General features: G+C 44.2%; 4 protein-coding genes across 5 annotated transcripts; 3 read left to right on the top strand and 1 right to left on the bottom strand.

Annotated features, from left to right (window-relative positions):
• Positions 1 to 19: 19 nt before the first annotated feature.
• Positions 20 to 2,776, top strand: LOC6498301. The gene is made up of 3 exons (XM_044716412.1): positions 20 to 1,589; positions 1,656 to 2,337; positions 2,405 to 2,776. The coding sequence occupies exons 1-3, from the start codon at positions 934 to 936 to the stop codon at positions 2,729 to 2,731; spliced, it is 1,665 nt and encodes a 554-aa protein (XP_044572347.1). The 5' UTR covers positions 20 to 933; the 3' UTR covers positions 2,732 to 2,776.
• A 270-nt stretch (positions 2,777 to 3,046) lies between these two features.
• On the top strand, positions 3,047 to 4,999 carry LOC6498302 (endoplasmic reticulum lectin 1). Its single transcript, XM_001962461.4, has 4 exons — positions 3,047 to 3,322; positions 3,379 to 3,493; positions 3,552 to 4,378; positions 4,434 to 4,999. The coding sequence occupies exons 1-4, from the start codon at positions 3,179 to 3,181 to the stop codon at positions 4,932 to 4,934; spliced, it is 1,587 nt and encodes a 528-aa protein (XP_001962497.1). The 5' UTR covers positions 3,047 to 3,178; the 3' UTR covers positions 4,935 to 4,999.
• A 59-nt stretch (positions 5,000 to 5,058) lies between these two features.
• Positions 5,059 to 7,873, top strand: LOC6498303 (mitochondrial import receptor subunit TOM70). Of its 2 annotated transcripts, XM_001962462.4 has the most exons (4): positions 5,059 to 5,142; positions 5,230 to 5,487; positions 5,678 to 6,716; positions 6,782 to 7,873. In XM_001962462.4, the coding sequence occupies exons 3-4, from the start codon at positions 5,717 to 5,719 to the stop codon at positions 7,570 to 7,572; spliced, it is 1,791 nt and encodes a 596-aa protein (XP_001962498.1). In that variant the 5' UTR covers positions 5,059 to 5,142; positions 5,230 to 5,487; positions 5,678 to 5,716; the 3' UTR covers positions 7,573 to 7,873. The 2 variants fall into 2 exon arrangements, with proteins under 2 accessions (XP_001962498.1, XP_044571881.1); XM_044715946.1 differs by lacking the exon at positions 5,230 to 5,487 and having other exon boundaries at positions 5,076 to 5,142.
• Positions 7,874 to 7,878: 5 nt separating this feature from the next.
• Positions 7,879 to 9,767, bottom strand: LOC6497238 (putative inorganic phosphate cotransporter). The gene is made up of 3 exons (XM_001962463.4): positions 9,550 to 9,767; positions 8,717 to 9,495; positions 7,879 to 8,655 (listed from the first exon to the last, which is right to left on the bottom strand). The coding sequence occupies exons 1-3, from the start codon at positions 9,590 to 9,592 to the stop codon at positions 7,879 to 7,881; spliced, it is 1,599 nt and encodes a 532-aa protein (XP_001962499.1). The 5' UTR covers positions 9,593 to 9,767.
• Positions 9,768 to 12,653: the final 2,886 nt, after the last annotated feature.

Below are 12,653 nucleotides of genomic sequence, written 5' to 3'. Positions count from 1 at the left end.
TAAGAAAGAATAACTATTAAATCGACAATAGTTGTTTTATAGTTAAATTTTGGCTTCTATCTGATTGAAAATTATCTCCTAAAATATTGAATAAATTTAAACATTTGCAGGATTCTAAATGGAACTTTTCATTATCTCGTAAAGAAATGTGAATTTAACTTAATGCAAAGAAAGTTTCAAAATTATAACGAATAACTCCTGGGAATTTTTAAATGCTTTCATGTATTGTTATTTTCTCATGAATCGTCAGCGACATCACCTATCTCTTAACGCCCCTAAGTTGTTAAAAAATATATCTTAATTGTGGAAATAGTTTTCTTTTTTGGACCATAATGAAAACCACACGCCCGTGCCGATCTACGAGAATATGTATATAGAATTTGTTAATATGTAAGCTGTGTCTAGGTCGTGAGGTACCCGTGGCACACGACCACCGGTGACCACGATGGCGGCCACTCCTTAGATACCTATTCCAAAATACCGATACAATTACGACTTCCGAGGTTCCTCTCAGAAGAGAACCATATTGCACACTTTCACCGCGAAAAAAAAACGAATCTGTGGTAAACAACAAAATGGGGAATCATATGCATAAATGAATGGTGATGGATCGGCGGTGGAGTCCAAGTAGTGGCAGTATGGGTGGTGCTAATTGCCGGGGCATTCGGCGTATGATGAACCGTTAAATCGAAACTGGAGCAGTGGCCCAATAATAATGCACGCGGCCCACGGATTAGCACCTTTCCAAGAGCCCCTGCTTCTACGACGATGTTCTAGATACTCACCATTAGCACCATCTTCAGACAAGGTTTTTCTGGCCCAGCACCGGAACTCTTCGCTTAGTTGACGGCTTAACTCCGACCCGATTGGCCGAAAGGTCTTTACAAGAAAAAGGATTAATATTAAAAGAACAAAGGATTACAATAACGGATAATGTCGGCCTATGAGGAAATGACAGCCAAGACGCCACGACGTCTGACTCCCATCTGGTTTCTGGTTCTCACACTGCTTCTATTTGTGACCACCCTAACGGCTGTGGCTCTGATCGAAGCTGGACGAGAACAGAGCCATTCCATCGGGGAAAGTGACCTTGTGATTCTTAGACGCATGTGGAGCCACTTCCGTGGAGGAGCTGAGAATGATACGGAAGTGGCCACCGTGGAACGTATCGCCAGGGAGGCCAACAACACAAGTTCTTCAGCTCGCGAGGGCAGAGGCTACTACGAGGAGCAACAGGCTGTGGTGGTGAATGAGGAGCGAATGGACACTCCGATGAGCCAACGACAGAATGAGTTCGGCCCGCCTCAGAGCAGGGAGGATTCGTACGAACAGGATCCCTACTACGATGCAGCAGATGATTACGGACCAGGGCAATACCCGTATCCAGAATCCCGCCAAAAGCCAGCAGAGGAGGAGCAGTTCTATGACAAGGACGATTCCTCGGCGGACACTGAGCAGGGAAGAGCGTCTCATGGTCACCCATATGACTCGTATTACGCTCCTTGGTCGCGTCCCCAAAATCCAGCTCCGGTGGCCACACATCCCGCTGCCGAGGGAGATAACCGGAAGCTCCAAGCTTCCCCAAACAGGTAACTGTCATGTCAAGTCATAGTTCTTATAGAATAGTTATAGAAAAAAGTATTTTGTCCCAGTAGATCTCCTTATCCAGCTTATGATGATGTTTACGACTACCCCATGGGCTTCCAGCCACGACCACACGTGGGAGCTTCAATGGCCAAGCAGGCCGAGCCCGTAACCGAAATTGCAGTGGCCACAGTTCAGACAGAATCCACACTGGTAACCGTGTTGAAGAGCCTGAAACAAATATGGGATCTGTATCAGGCTTTGATGAGTGCCTGGAATGCTGTTAGTGAACGCCACCAGCAGAGCACCGAGAAGTTCCGAAAGGAACAGGCAGAAAAGCAGGCCGAGAAGGAGCGGCTGCGTCAGCAGCAACAGCAGAAGACGAGGATCAACTCAAAGAAACCGCCACGAATGGAGGGTGACAAGAAGAACCAAAACAAAAAGACCACCACGACGACAACCAAATCCACAACCACAACCACTTCCACGACCACATCTTCTCCAGAAAGTTCTGAGGAAGATACGGAAGAGAAAGTGGAGAAGGTCTCCCCGCCCACAGCTGTGGTGGCCCGCAAGGGGGAAAAGGGCAACCTGAGATCTGTGCGAGGACTGCGCCAGAGACGCGATGCTGAGGCTGAGGAAAAGGCTGACTCCGACGTGGGCGAAGGCCGTTACATCAAGGGTGATCCCCTAAAGGGATACTACGATTTCGTCATCACAGAGGGTTCCTACAAGTTTTGGGCTGTTTTCCAGGTATGAAAATATTATGAATTTAACATGAATTTAAATTAAATTCTCTCCTCTACCTCAAAATCCACAGGTGGGAACCGCTCTTCTGATTATCTACTCGACATTCGCTGCCATTTACTACTCCAAGGTGAATCCGTTGACCAGTGACTATGATTACACGGATTACTTGGGTGGAGTGCGTTCTCTCTCCGGTGGCGATGCCGATTTCGTCGATGATGGCGATGCAGTAGTACCACCGGTTTCCACCACATCCCGCATAATGGAGTGGATTCCTAAGACGACGCAATCGATCAAGTTCATCCTAGATGCGATCGACAAAATGCCACAGGATCACGACAAGGACAAAGAGCCGGGATGGTCGACGGGGAAAACGGAAGCGGAAACGGCAATGAGATAGGGGACTGTTTAAAATATTTTAATAAAAAATTAAAAAAAAAGAAAATTGGTTTTATTTTTGGGCTTTAAACTCGATAGGAAACTAAAATGACTGTTACTAACACGACTCGTGTTATTAACTCGATAGTAATCTTTTAAACATTTTTTAGATGTTATATGCAGTTAAATTATATATTATATTATCTTTACCTTCCATATCAGCTAAAATTGTGATAAAAATCTATTTTAAATCAACAAGATTCAAACATTTACTTTTCGACCGCTCACATTTCTTCTTCTTCTTATTCATTCACAATAGTCTAGTATCTTGCCTTTAGTGCGACGGCCACACTGAACATATGTTCAATATTTTTAGAAGAAAACAACACGTAGCTCATTGATTTCGTATATTTTCCTTGTTTGTAATGAAAATAAACGAGTAATAGGTTTTCAATATAGATCAACGAAAATGAAGAGCTTCAATGTAGGCGTGCCAGAGGTGACGCTTCTGCTGGGTATAATAGCAGCAGTGGTGTGCCATGAGGCCAAGGATTTCGACGACTCGATTTTGTATAAGATTGATTTTGAGGTGCCGGAGCTGCTTGGACAACCAGTGAGTAAAGAACTTTGCTTCATATTTTACAAATACTACACATTCATATAAATTAGGACCTGGGAAACCAGCTGAGGACATTTTACACTTCAGACAAGGAGAAGTACGAGTGCTTGATACCAAGCTTGGAGCGTCCCAAAGAGGAGTCCAATTCCGACAAGCCGGAGTTGTGTAAGTGTGCATAGATTTTAAATAAAAATACTATACTACTATATCTCTGGTTTTGCAGCTCCCATTAGTCTGCTGCAACCCATTTTCTCAGCTCTAACCTGCTCGTATCGCATTGAAGCCTACTGGTCCTACGAGATTTGCCACGGACATCATGTGCGCCAGTATCATGAGGAACGCGAGGGCAAGAACGTAAAATTTCAAGAGTACTATTTGGGAAAGTGGAGTGAAGACAAGACAGAGGAGCTAACCAAGGCTTGGAAGGAAAATAAAAATCAGGGAATCAAGCCCAAATACAAGACCCTGAAAATCGACAATACCCGGTATCCCTACTTCGAGATGGAGTTCAGCGATGGTACAATGTGCGATATTATTGATGCTCCTCGCACAACAATGGTGCGTTACGTGTGCTATCCTCACGGCAAGGACGATATCTATTCCTTCAAGGAGATTTCCTCTTGCAACTATGAGGCCATTATTCTTACTTCTACGCTTTGTTTCACTCCCGCTTTCAATGCCGAGGAGTCCAAGGAACTATCCATAAAATGCTTTAACTCTGAAACGGAGCCGCATAAGCCACTGAGCTTATTGCGCTCAGAACTAAGCGAGTGGGCCGAGTCCGAGTCGGATCTGTTGGTCTCCAAGGAAAAGGACAGCAAACCCTCACAGAAATTGTGGCCCAAGGCAGATGGCGACATGGTCACCTTTAAATACAGTGGAGACGTCGATAAAATCATACTGGAGCTTATGAGCAACGGCGAGATTGAGCTAGACAATGACTTACACCAGCTCCTGTTGTCCCGTGCGTACTCTGGATCGATACCCACGCCTATAACTGATCTGACGCCCATCCATGAGTTCATCTCGGGCAAGAATTGTTTAACCGGGGTAAGGCTATAGTCATTAATCCAAATAAATTTTCTATAATGTAATATTTTTGTAGGGCAACGGTTGGTGGAAGTACGAGTTTTGCTATGGCAGACACGTCCGCCAATTTCACAAGGACAAAAACAGCGAGGTGGAGCTGTTCTTGGGCTATTTCTCCGAAGATGCTCACCGTCAGTGGGCCACTTCGAATCCCGAAAAAGGAGCGCGTCGACCGGGCTTCTCCTCCTCCATTTGGCATCATTATGGGAAGGGCACGCACTGTGATCGCACTGGTCTTCCCCGGGAAGTAGATGTAAAGTTGACCTGCACTCCAGTCACAACAAGTGGCTCTGCAGTTTCCATGTATTTGCTGGAGCCAAAAACGTGCCAGTATATCCTGGTGGTGGAGTCGCCTACTATCTGTGATCTTATGCATTACGCTGACTCCCACGGTCTGGTCAAACCCGAGAACCTAAATAAGGTCCATGTCAGTGGTAATGAATCGCCAGCCACTCCGGCTCCGTCACTGCCTACTAAAGGTCGTACTGCCAGTTTGGAGGAGGAGATTCGTTCCTAGGCATCTTCGTATTCCAATTGTAGTGAATTAATTTTAAAAATAAATTTAATTTGTAAAATATCGAAGATTTCATTAAGCAAACATTTCTATGTGTGAACCAAAAGGAAAATGGAGTAGTGGGTAACAGAAACATTTAAATCTCAGAAGCCTATTATATTTCTTTCTAATTCGGTTATGGTTTACAAATTTAAGCGATAAAACAGGAAAAGTAAGTTTTTTATTTTTATCAATGACATTAACGAGTTGACAAGGAAAATATTAAGAAAAATTTCCCCCTGTGATTCTATATTTTTAGTTTGGTGCTATTTTCTTGAGCCGTCCTGTAAAAAGCTCTCATTTGTGGTTCTTATGTCGGTACACCCTGCGGTCACACTAATCCACTCGTTGCCAGACCTTTTCGGGGTTCGGTCGGATGTGCTGCCAGACCTTTTGTGAAAACACTATCAGCAGGCTGATGTACAATAGAATATAAGTTTCCGAAGTTTTAACTGAAAATAGGCCAAACAACGTTTCATATTTGCTAAATTCACAGCAGTGTTAAGAAAAAAAAAGTGTAAGTTATGATCGCCGAAGGGGATGGGCTCCCTCCCACCATGATGGGGGTGTGAAAAATCAATGGGAATGTGGGGTTAGGGTGCCCCCCGCCCGGCATTTAGCAGCTCCAATGGCACCGTGCGATAAGCCAGCGGAGTATTACACAATTTATGTTTAGCTTTTAGTGACCCATTCTTCTCTCCTTGCAGTCCACACCACATAGAAGTCGAGTAGACCGGCACGGCACTATGGCGATGACCCTCAACATTGGCTCTCTCAAACTGAACAAATGGCAGTTGGCGCTCATCGTTGGCACTCCCCTGGCCATTGGACTCGGAACGTACGCCATAAAGAGGTGGACATCGGCACCGGGCGGAAAGGAAACCGACGGAGCCAAAAAACAAAACGATCAAAAACGGGGGAAGGGAAAGATTGAGAAGCAGGCTTTGTCGATCGATGGCACTGCGCCGGATAGTGAGTTGGAGAAGAATAAGAAATCAGCGGAGCTGGGCGAGGAGCTGACACCTCTCAAGGAGGCAAACAACTACAAGACAGAGGGAAACAATTGCTATAGAAATGGAAAGTATGACGAGGCAATTAAATTCTACGACAAGGCCATCGAAAAATGCCCCAAGGAACACCGCACAGACATGGCTATCTTCTATCAGAACCGTGCCGCAGCCTACGAAGTTCTCAAGAAATGGTCTAACGTGAAAGAGGACTGTACGGCGGCCCTCGAATACAATCCGCGATATGCGAAGGCCTACTACCGTCGCGCTCGTGCCCATGATGCCACAAAGAATATGCTCGAGTGCCTGGACGACGTTACCGCTACTTGCATATTGGAGATGTTCCAAAACAATAATACCATCATGTTTGCCGATCGCGTGCTCAAGGAAACAGGTCGCGTTGCCGCCGAGAAGGGTATGCGCACCAGAGTGCCTGTGGTGCCTTCGGCGTGCTTTGTTAACACGTATATGCGTTCTTTCATCGCGGATCCGCTGCAGAGCATCCAACTTCCGTCCAAATCGGAGTCCGATGCCCCTCTAAAGGGATTCCTTCGGGCTAGACAATGTTTCATCAACGAGCAGTTCGATGATATTATTCCTGCCTGCACTGAAGAGATCGAATCCTCCGAGGCGGAGGCGCAATATAAGGTGGAGGCCCTGCTCATGCGAGGCACTTTCCACCTCCTGTGCGGCTCCTACACGGAGAGCAAGCAGGACTTTGATGCTATTCTCAGCAATGGTAAGGATTTCTATATTAATTAACAGTGAACTTCTTTAATATAATGAATCTATATTCCATTTCAGCTGATGCCGATCCTACACTGCGAGCCTATGCGTACATGAAGCGGGCTGCCCTGTTTATACAACTGGACGAGCGCGAAAAGGGCCTGGCTGACTTTGAAGAGGCCGAGCGACTGAAGCCGGACAATGCCGACGTATACCATCAGCGTGCCCAAATTTTATTGCTTCTCGAGCAGATCGAGCCAGCGCTGGTCGAGTTTAGCAAGGCGGTCCGTCTCGCGCCCAACCACGCCATCGCGCTCGTCCAGCAGTGCTACGCCGAGTACCGACTATCCCTGTTGGTCGGCGATCAGCGGCGGTTGGAGGCTGTGATGCACGCCTTCGAACAGGCCATTGAACGGTTCCCCGACTGTGTAGAATGCTACAGCCTAATGGCACAGGTGCTAGCCGATCAGCAACAGTTCCCCCAGGCACAGCAGTACTACCAGAAGGCTATGAAGTTGGCGCCAAACAATCCGGCGTTGATCGTCCACCAGGCGATTATGATGCTGCAGTGGCGCGGAGACATTGAAGTTGCCGTTAAGCTTCTCAACCAGGCCATTGAGGTGGATCCAAAGTGCGAGTTGGCTTACGAAACCTTAGGAACGGTGGAGGTGCAGCGGGCGAATTTAAAGAAGGCTGTAGAGCTTTTCGAGAAGGCTCTGCTCTATGCCAAGAGTCAGGCGGAACTGGTTCATGTGTATTCCCTTCATAACGCGGCGGTTGCGCAGATCAACGTTACTAAGAAGCTGGGTATCGATATGAGCTCCGTTTCGGCGATGGTCCATTCCGGTGCAATGCCCCAAGGCATGTAGAGTGTGGAAATGGGATCAGGATCGAAATTGGGAGCATTTAAATACACAAAACACTACCAGAGCCACATCATACCACAACACACGACAACCAACACTGGCTACCCTGACCCAACTAAGCTAATACGACCATCATACCTGTTATTTATATATACATATATATATAAAGCTTGTTTTCGTTTATGCTCCTAGATAATAGCATAGAAATCGCAATGTATTATGATACATATGTAAACTAGAATCTGTTGCCTAAGAAAACCTCTAGCTTATGTTTAAGTGTAAGATTAAACTAAGAACAAAACTGTGTTCTTATTGCTGTTCTGGTTCGGGTTGATTAAAGTCCTGCACATCGCCGGAGATGTAGCTGGCTCCAATAATCCACAGGGCAGCTCTTACGCTGCCCACCAATGGGTTGTTCGCTTCTAGTTCTTGAAAATATGGCATTAGCAGGTCCGGAAGTGCGGCTAGTCCTCCAGATATTCCCGTAACAGTGCCGGCGAAATTTGGACTCATGTCCAGCGGCAGAAGCTTTATTCCCGCGTAGTAAGCGGCCATGGCCAGAACGCTCCAAATTCGTGTTCCCTTTAGCTGATCCTGCAGCATGTTCATGGAGCCGCAGACAAAGACCAGCCAGGACATAAGACGTCGAGTCTGGGTGCGGCTTAGGATGCCCTGGGAGATAAGGAAGTCGCTGAGGCGACCGCTGCTTAGAGAAGCTATCCAGGTACCGATATGCGGGGCTGCAACGGTAATTGTGGCGGAAAGATCGCTCCACATGTCACTGCCATGGCGCTTTACTTCATCCAGGGCCTGCTGCAGCTCCTGAGGCAACTTCTGATTATTCCAGTCATGCTGCAAGGAGGCGGAGACCAGCGCCCATAACGGTCCACTCGTCAGTATGCTGCGCCATGGCGCTGCAGGATCACTGCCGCCATTCCTTGGGGACTCCAAGGGTCTGTCTTCTTCGCATGGTTCTTCTCTATTGGCTGTCACTAGCAGGTCGGCACTTGTATGGGATTTGATGTATTCTCGTTCTTCGTCTTGGATAAAAGGACATGCGTCTGGTTTACTATAGCAGACAAGAGCCTGTTTGTGAAATAAAGGATTTAAAATATTAAATTAAGTAAAACTAGTTTCATTAACTTACGAAACCCAGGAACCAAAGAACAGCCCCGGTTCCAACTAGATAAAAGGCCACCGGCCAATCCTGCTCTGCCAGAACTAGTCCACTGACCAACTGAACCATAATTATTCCAATCTCGCCACCGCTAAGGACGCAAGTGGCCAGCAATCCGCGCTCCTGTTCGGGAACCCACTGAGCCAGAAGAGCACACACCGCCGGAAAACAGGGACCCTCACAGAGTCCTACACAAAGACGGACACATAGCAGGACATAGGGGCCACCCCGACGCACTGCAGCAGGTGTAAGAAGAGTCAGTACCGCGGAAGTGAGAATGGCCACTCCTAGGACCCACTTTCCTCCATATTGTTCCGCCAGACGTCCGCCCGGGACATGGGTGATTATATAACCGACGTAGAAAGCCACCACAACCAGGGATTGAGTTTGCCGGGACCACATTTCCGCGCAGCTAACCTTTTCCAGGGAGATTTCTGATGCGGGCTTGCTCAATATTTTATCCTGGCCTCCCCTCGTCCTCCTGCGGACCCGTTTCCTTGGTTCCTGCCCAGCTTTAAGACGATTCTTTGCATTAAAATCCGTTTGCTTGGTTAAAGTCGCCAGTTCCATTCGCCAGTTAGGCAGGCTCTTGGGCGCAATAATTGGGGCTCCCTGTTCCACCCGGACACCCCCGCATTCCAGGACCATGCGGTTAAGGGAAAAGTCCAGGCACAGTCGCATCGTATAGGCATTGATGATGGCCAGAAGGGTAAAGCAGCAGAGCACCACACGCTGCTTCACCTCAAGATCTGGGATAATAGCTTAAGAACCATCGGCTATGACCTGGCATTATGGTTACTTACAAAGAAATAAATCACTCAATTTTTGCTGAACAGCGGGTAGCATTTTGGTCACTCAGTTGTCGATAAATTTTCATAAATCTCAGCAAGCTTTTCACTTTTCTAATTTAACTTTTTATTTGACAGCTAAGGAAACGTGTCATTTTTAGTACTATTAATTTCCAGTCCTTAAAGGACCTATTTTCTAACACTTTAAGGTGAAAACATAAATGAAATATGTCTTTGATTAATAAGACTATGGATACTTATAACATTATGGAAGCTGGGACTTACAGAAATGTAAACTTTGTTATGTATTTGTTTTTAATTTATCAGCCATATAACTGTAAAATATAATCCGAAATATAGTTGCCAGGGTGTAGAAGCTTACAAAGATTGTAAAACCACTTAATATTTCTATAATTTTAAAATGGAAACGTGTTTTTTTCAAATTATAAATCGGATAATGAAAACACTCATATTTCGATTGCCTACTTTTAAGGGCACTCTGGAGTGGATTAGCAATGAAGGGTAAAATTTTACCGTTATTTTGCATATAATTACATTGCTGCATATCTTTGGATTTTTAAGCTATTTAATAAATAAAATTTAAAAAATTAATTTAAAAAACACCGCCCTCCTCCTCGATTCTCATAGGTTGCACTTAAGCAAGCCTGAAAACTGAAAATAATTTATATTTATTTTATTTTTTTTTCGTTTCTTGTTTTTGTAATGCTTATTGTAGCTTTTGTTGTTTTTGTAATCTTTTTTTGTTGTAAATTTGTTTTGCATACGTGGCCAGGAACACGTGTCCCAACTTTTTTTATTTTAATTTTATTGTTGTAATTGTTTATTGTTATTGTTTTTTATTGTTGTATTTTCTTGTTTTTGTAATTGTTTGTTGTTGTATCTTTATATTATTGTAATTTTTTGTTGTTGTAATTTTTTTTTTTTTAATTTTTTTTGTTGTAATTATACGTGGCCAGGAACACGTGTCCCAACTTCTTTGATGTTGAATTTTTTTTGTTTTAAAAAAAATTTTTTTTTGAGAAATTTTTTTTTATTTGCATACGTGGCCAGAAAAACGTGTCCCTCCCATATAGCAACAATACTTGTTAAAAGCTTACATTTTACAACAAAGTTCCGAATGAAGCAGTGTTTGCGCAATTCCCTCCATCGGCCATTGTTGGGGGCCATATTGTCCCTTCATCCATTTTTCAGAATATTTTTGCAGGACTGCTACAGAAAATTTGAAATTATTATTAAATTATTAAATAAAAAATTATTAATATTTCCGCTTAAGAATCGAATCGAAATTAGCTAACAAAGTTACCGCATAGTTAGGACTGACGTCCAGAGGATTCGGTTTCATGGGTGCATAAGAGGCACCCAGAAGTGCCATGAAGATAGTGAAGAGAACGACGACAAGGACTGAATCAAGGACTGAATAGGAGGCGCTCACCATGAAAATGGTCGGACCAAGGGATGCGACGACGGCTCGCTTTAGCACAGGAAAGCCTGCATGAAAGGGTAAGTTATACACACGGTATCCACAAAAAGCTATGAAAATGCATAACAAAGATCACGAACTAAATGACTCCAAAGATAACTCCACCGAAGAACGGCCTGACGGAAGGATCATGATGATGTCCACCTGACCACCACCCAACTCCCAGTTTACCGCACTTGATTGCCGGACCCAGGCGGCCAGAGCACCATGAGGACACGATTAACCATTCGGAGCCTCCCAGATTGATCTCCAGAGGAATCTGTATGGTGAACCCCACGGTGAAGAGGATGTCAATGACCAGGATCCATTTACCGCCAAATATGAGTGACGATGTGGCCGAAATAGAAGGAAGGCAGAATCAGGATCTGTAGGTAAGTGATAGATAATTGATATACAATATAAGATATAACCATCGCTGTGAGCCATTTTGTGGCTCCATGCATTTTTCATGATTCTGAAGGGGATCCGCCAGAAAATTTAAGAAAAAATTGAAAAAATAACTTGTTTCCAGATTTTAATGCAGATTAAAAGAGGATCGATGTACGAATCGTTAAAGGTATTCCGCTTAAGAATCGGATAATCATTGGCAAAGATATAGCCAACGCTGTGGGCCATATTGTGGCTCCATGCATTTTTCATGATTCTGAAGGGGATCCTCCAGGAAATTTAAGAAAAAATTGAAAAAATAACTTGTTTCCAGATTTTAATGCAGATTAAAAGAGGATCGATGTACGAATCGTTAAAGGTATTCCGCTTAAGAATCGGATAATCATTGGCAAAGATATAGCCAACGCTGTGGGCCATATTGTGGCTCCATGCATTTTTCATGATTCTGAAGGGTATCCTCCAGGAAATTTAAGAAAAAATTGAAAAAATAATTTATTTCCAGATTTTGATGCAGATTGGAAGGGGATCGATGTACAAATCGTTTAAGGTATTCCGCTTAAGAATCGGACAAACATTGGCAAAGATATAGCCAATGCTGTGGGCCATTTTGTGGCTCCTTGCATTTTTCATGATTCTGAAGGGTATCCTCCAGGAAATTTACGAAAAAATTGGAAAAATAATTTGTTTCCAGATTTTAATGCAGATTAAAATGGGATCGATGTACAAATCGTTTAAGGTATTCCGCTTAAGAATAGGATAAACATTGGCAAAGATATAGCCATCGCGGTGGGCCATTTTGTAGCTCCTTGCATTTTTCATGATTCTGAAGGGGATCCGCCAGGAAATTTAAGAAAAAATTTAAAAAATAATTTGTTTCCAGATTTTGATGCAGATTGGAAGGGGATCGATGTACAAATCGTTTAAGGTATTCCGCTTAAGAATCGGACACACCAAAGCCAAAGATATAGCCATCGCTGTGAGCCATTTTGTGGCTCCATGAATTTTTCATGATTCTGAAAGGGATCCGCCAGGAAATTTAAGAAAAAATTTAAAAAATAATTTGTTTCCAGATTTTGATGCAGATTGGAAGGGGATCGATGTACAAATCGTTTAAGGCATTCCGCTTAAGAATCGGATAAACATTGGCAAAGATATAGCCATCGCGGTGGGCCATTTTCCGGCTCCATGCATTTTTCATGATTTTGAGGAGATCCTCCAAGAAATTTAAGAA

Source organism: Drosophila ananassae, chromosome 3R (assembly GCF_017639315.1).
Source record: "Drosophila ananassae strain 14024-0371.13 chromosome 3R, ASM1763931v2, whole genome shotgun sequence".
Taxonomy (NCBI): Eukaryota; Metazoa; Arthropoda; class Insecta; order Diptera; family Drosophilidae; genus Drosophila; species Drosophila ananassae.
The sequence above is the reverse complement of the archived record's forward strand: the minus strand, read 5'-3'. Positions and strand labels throughout refer to the sequence as shown.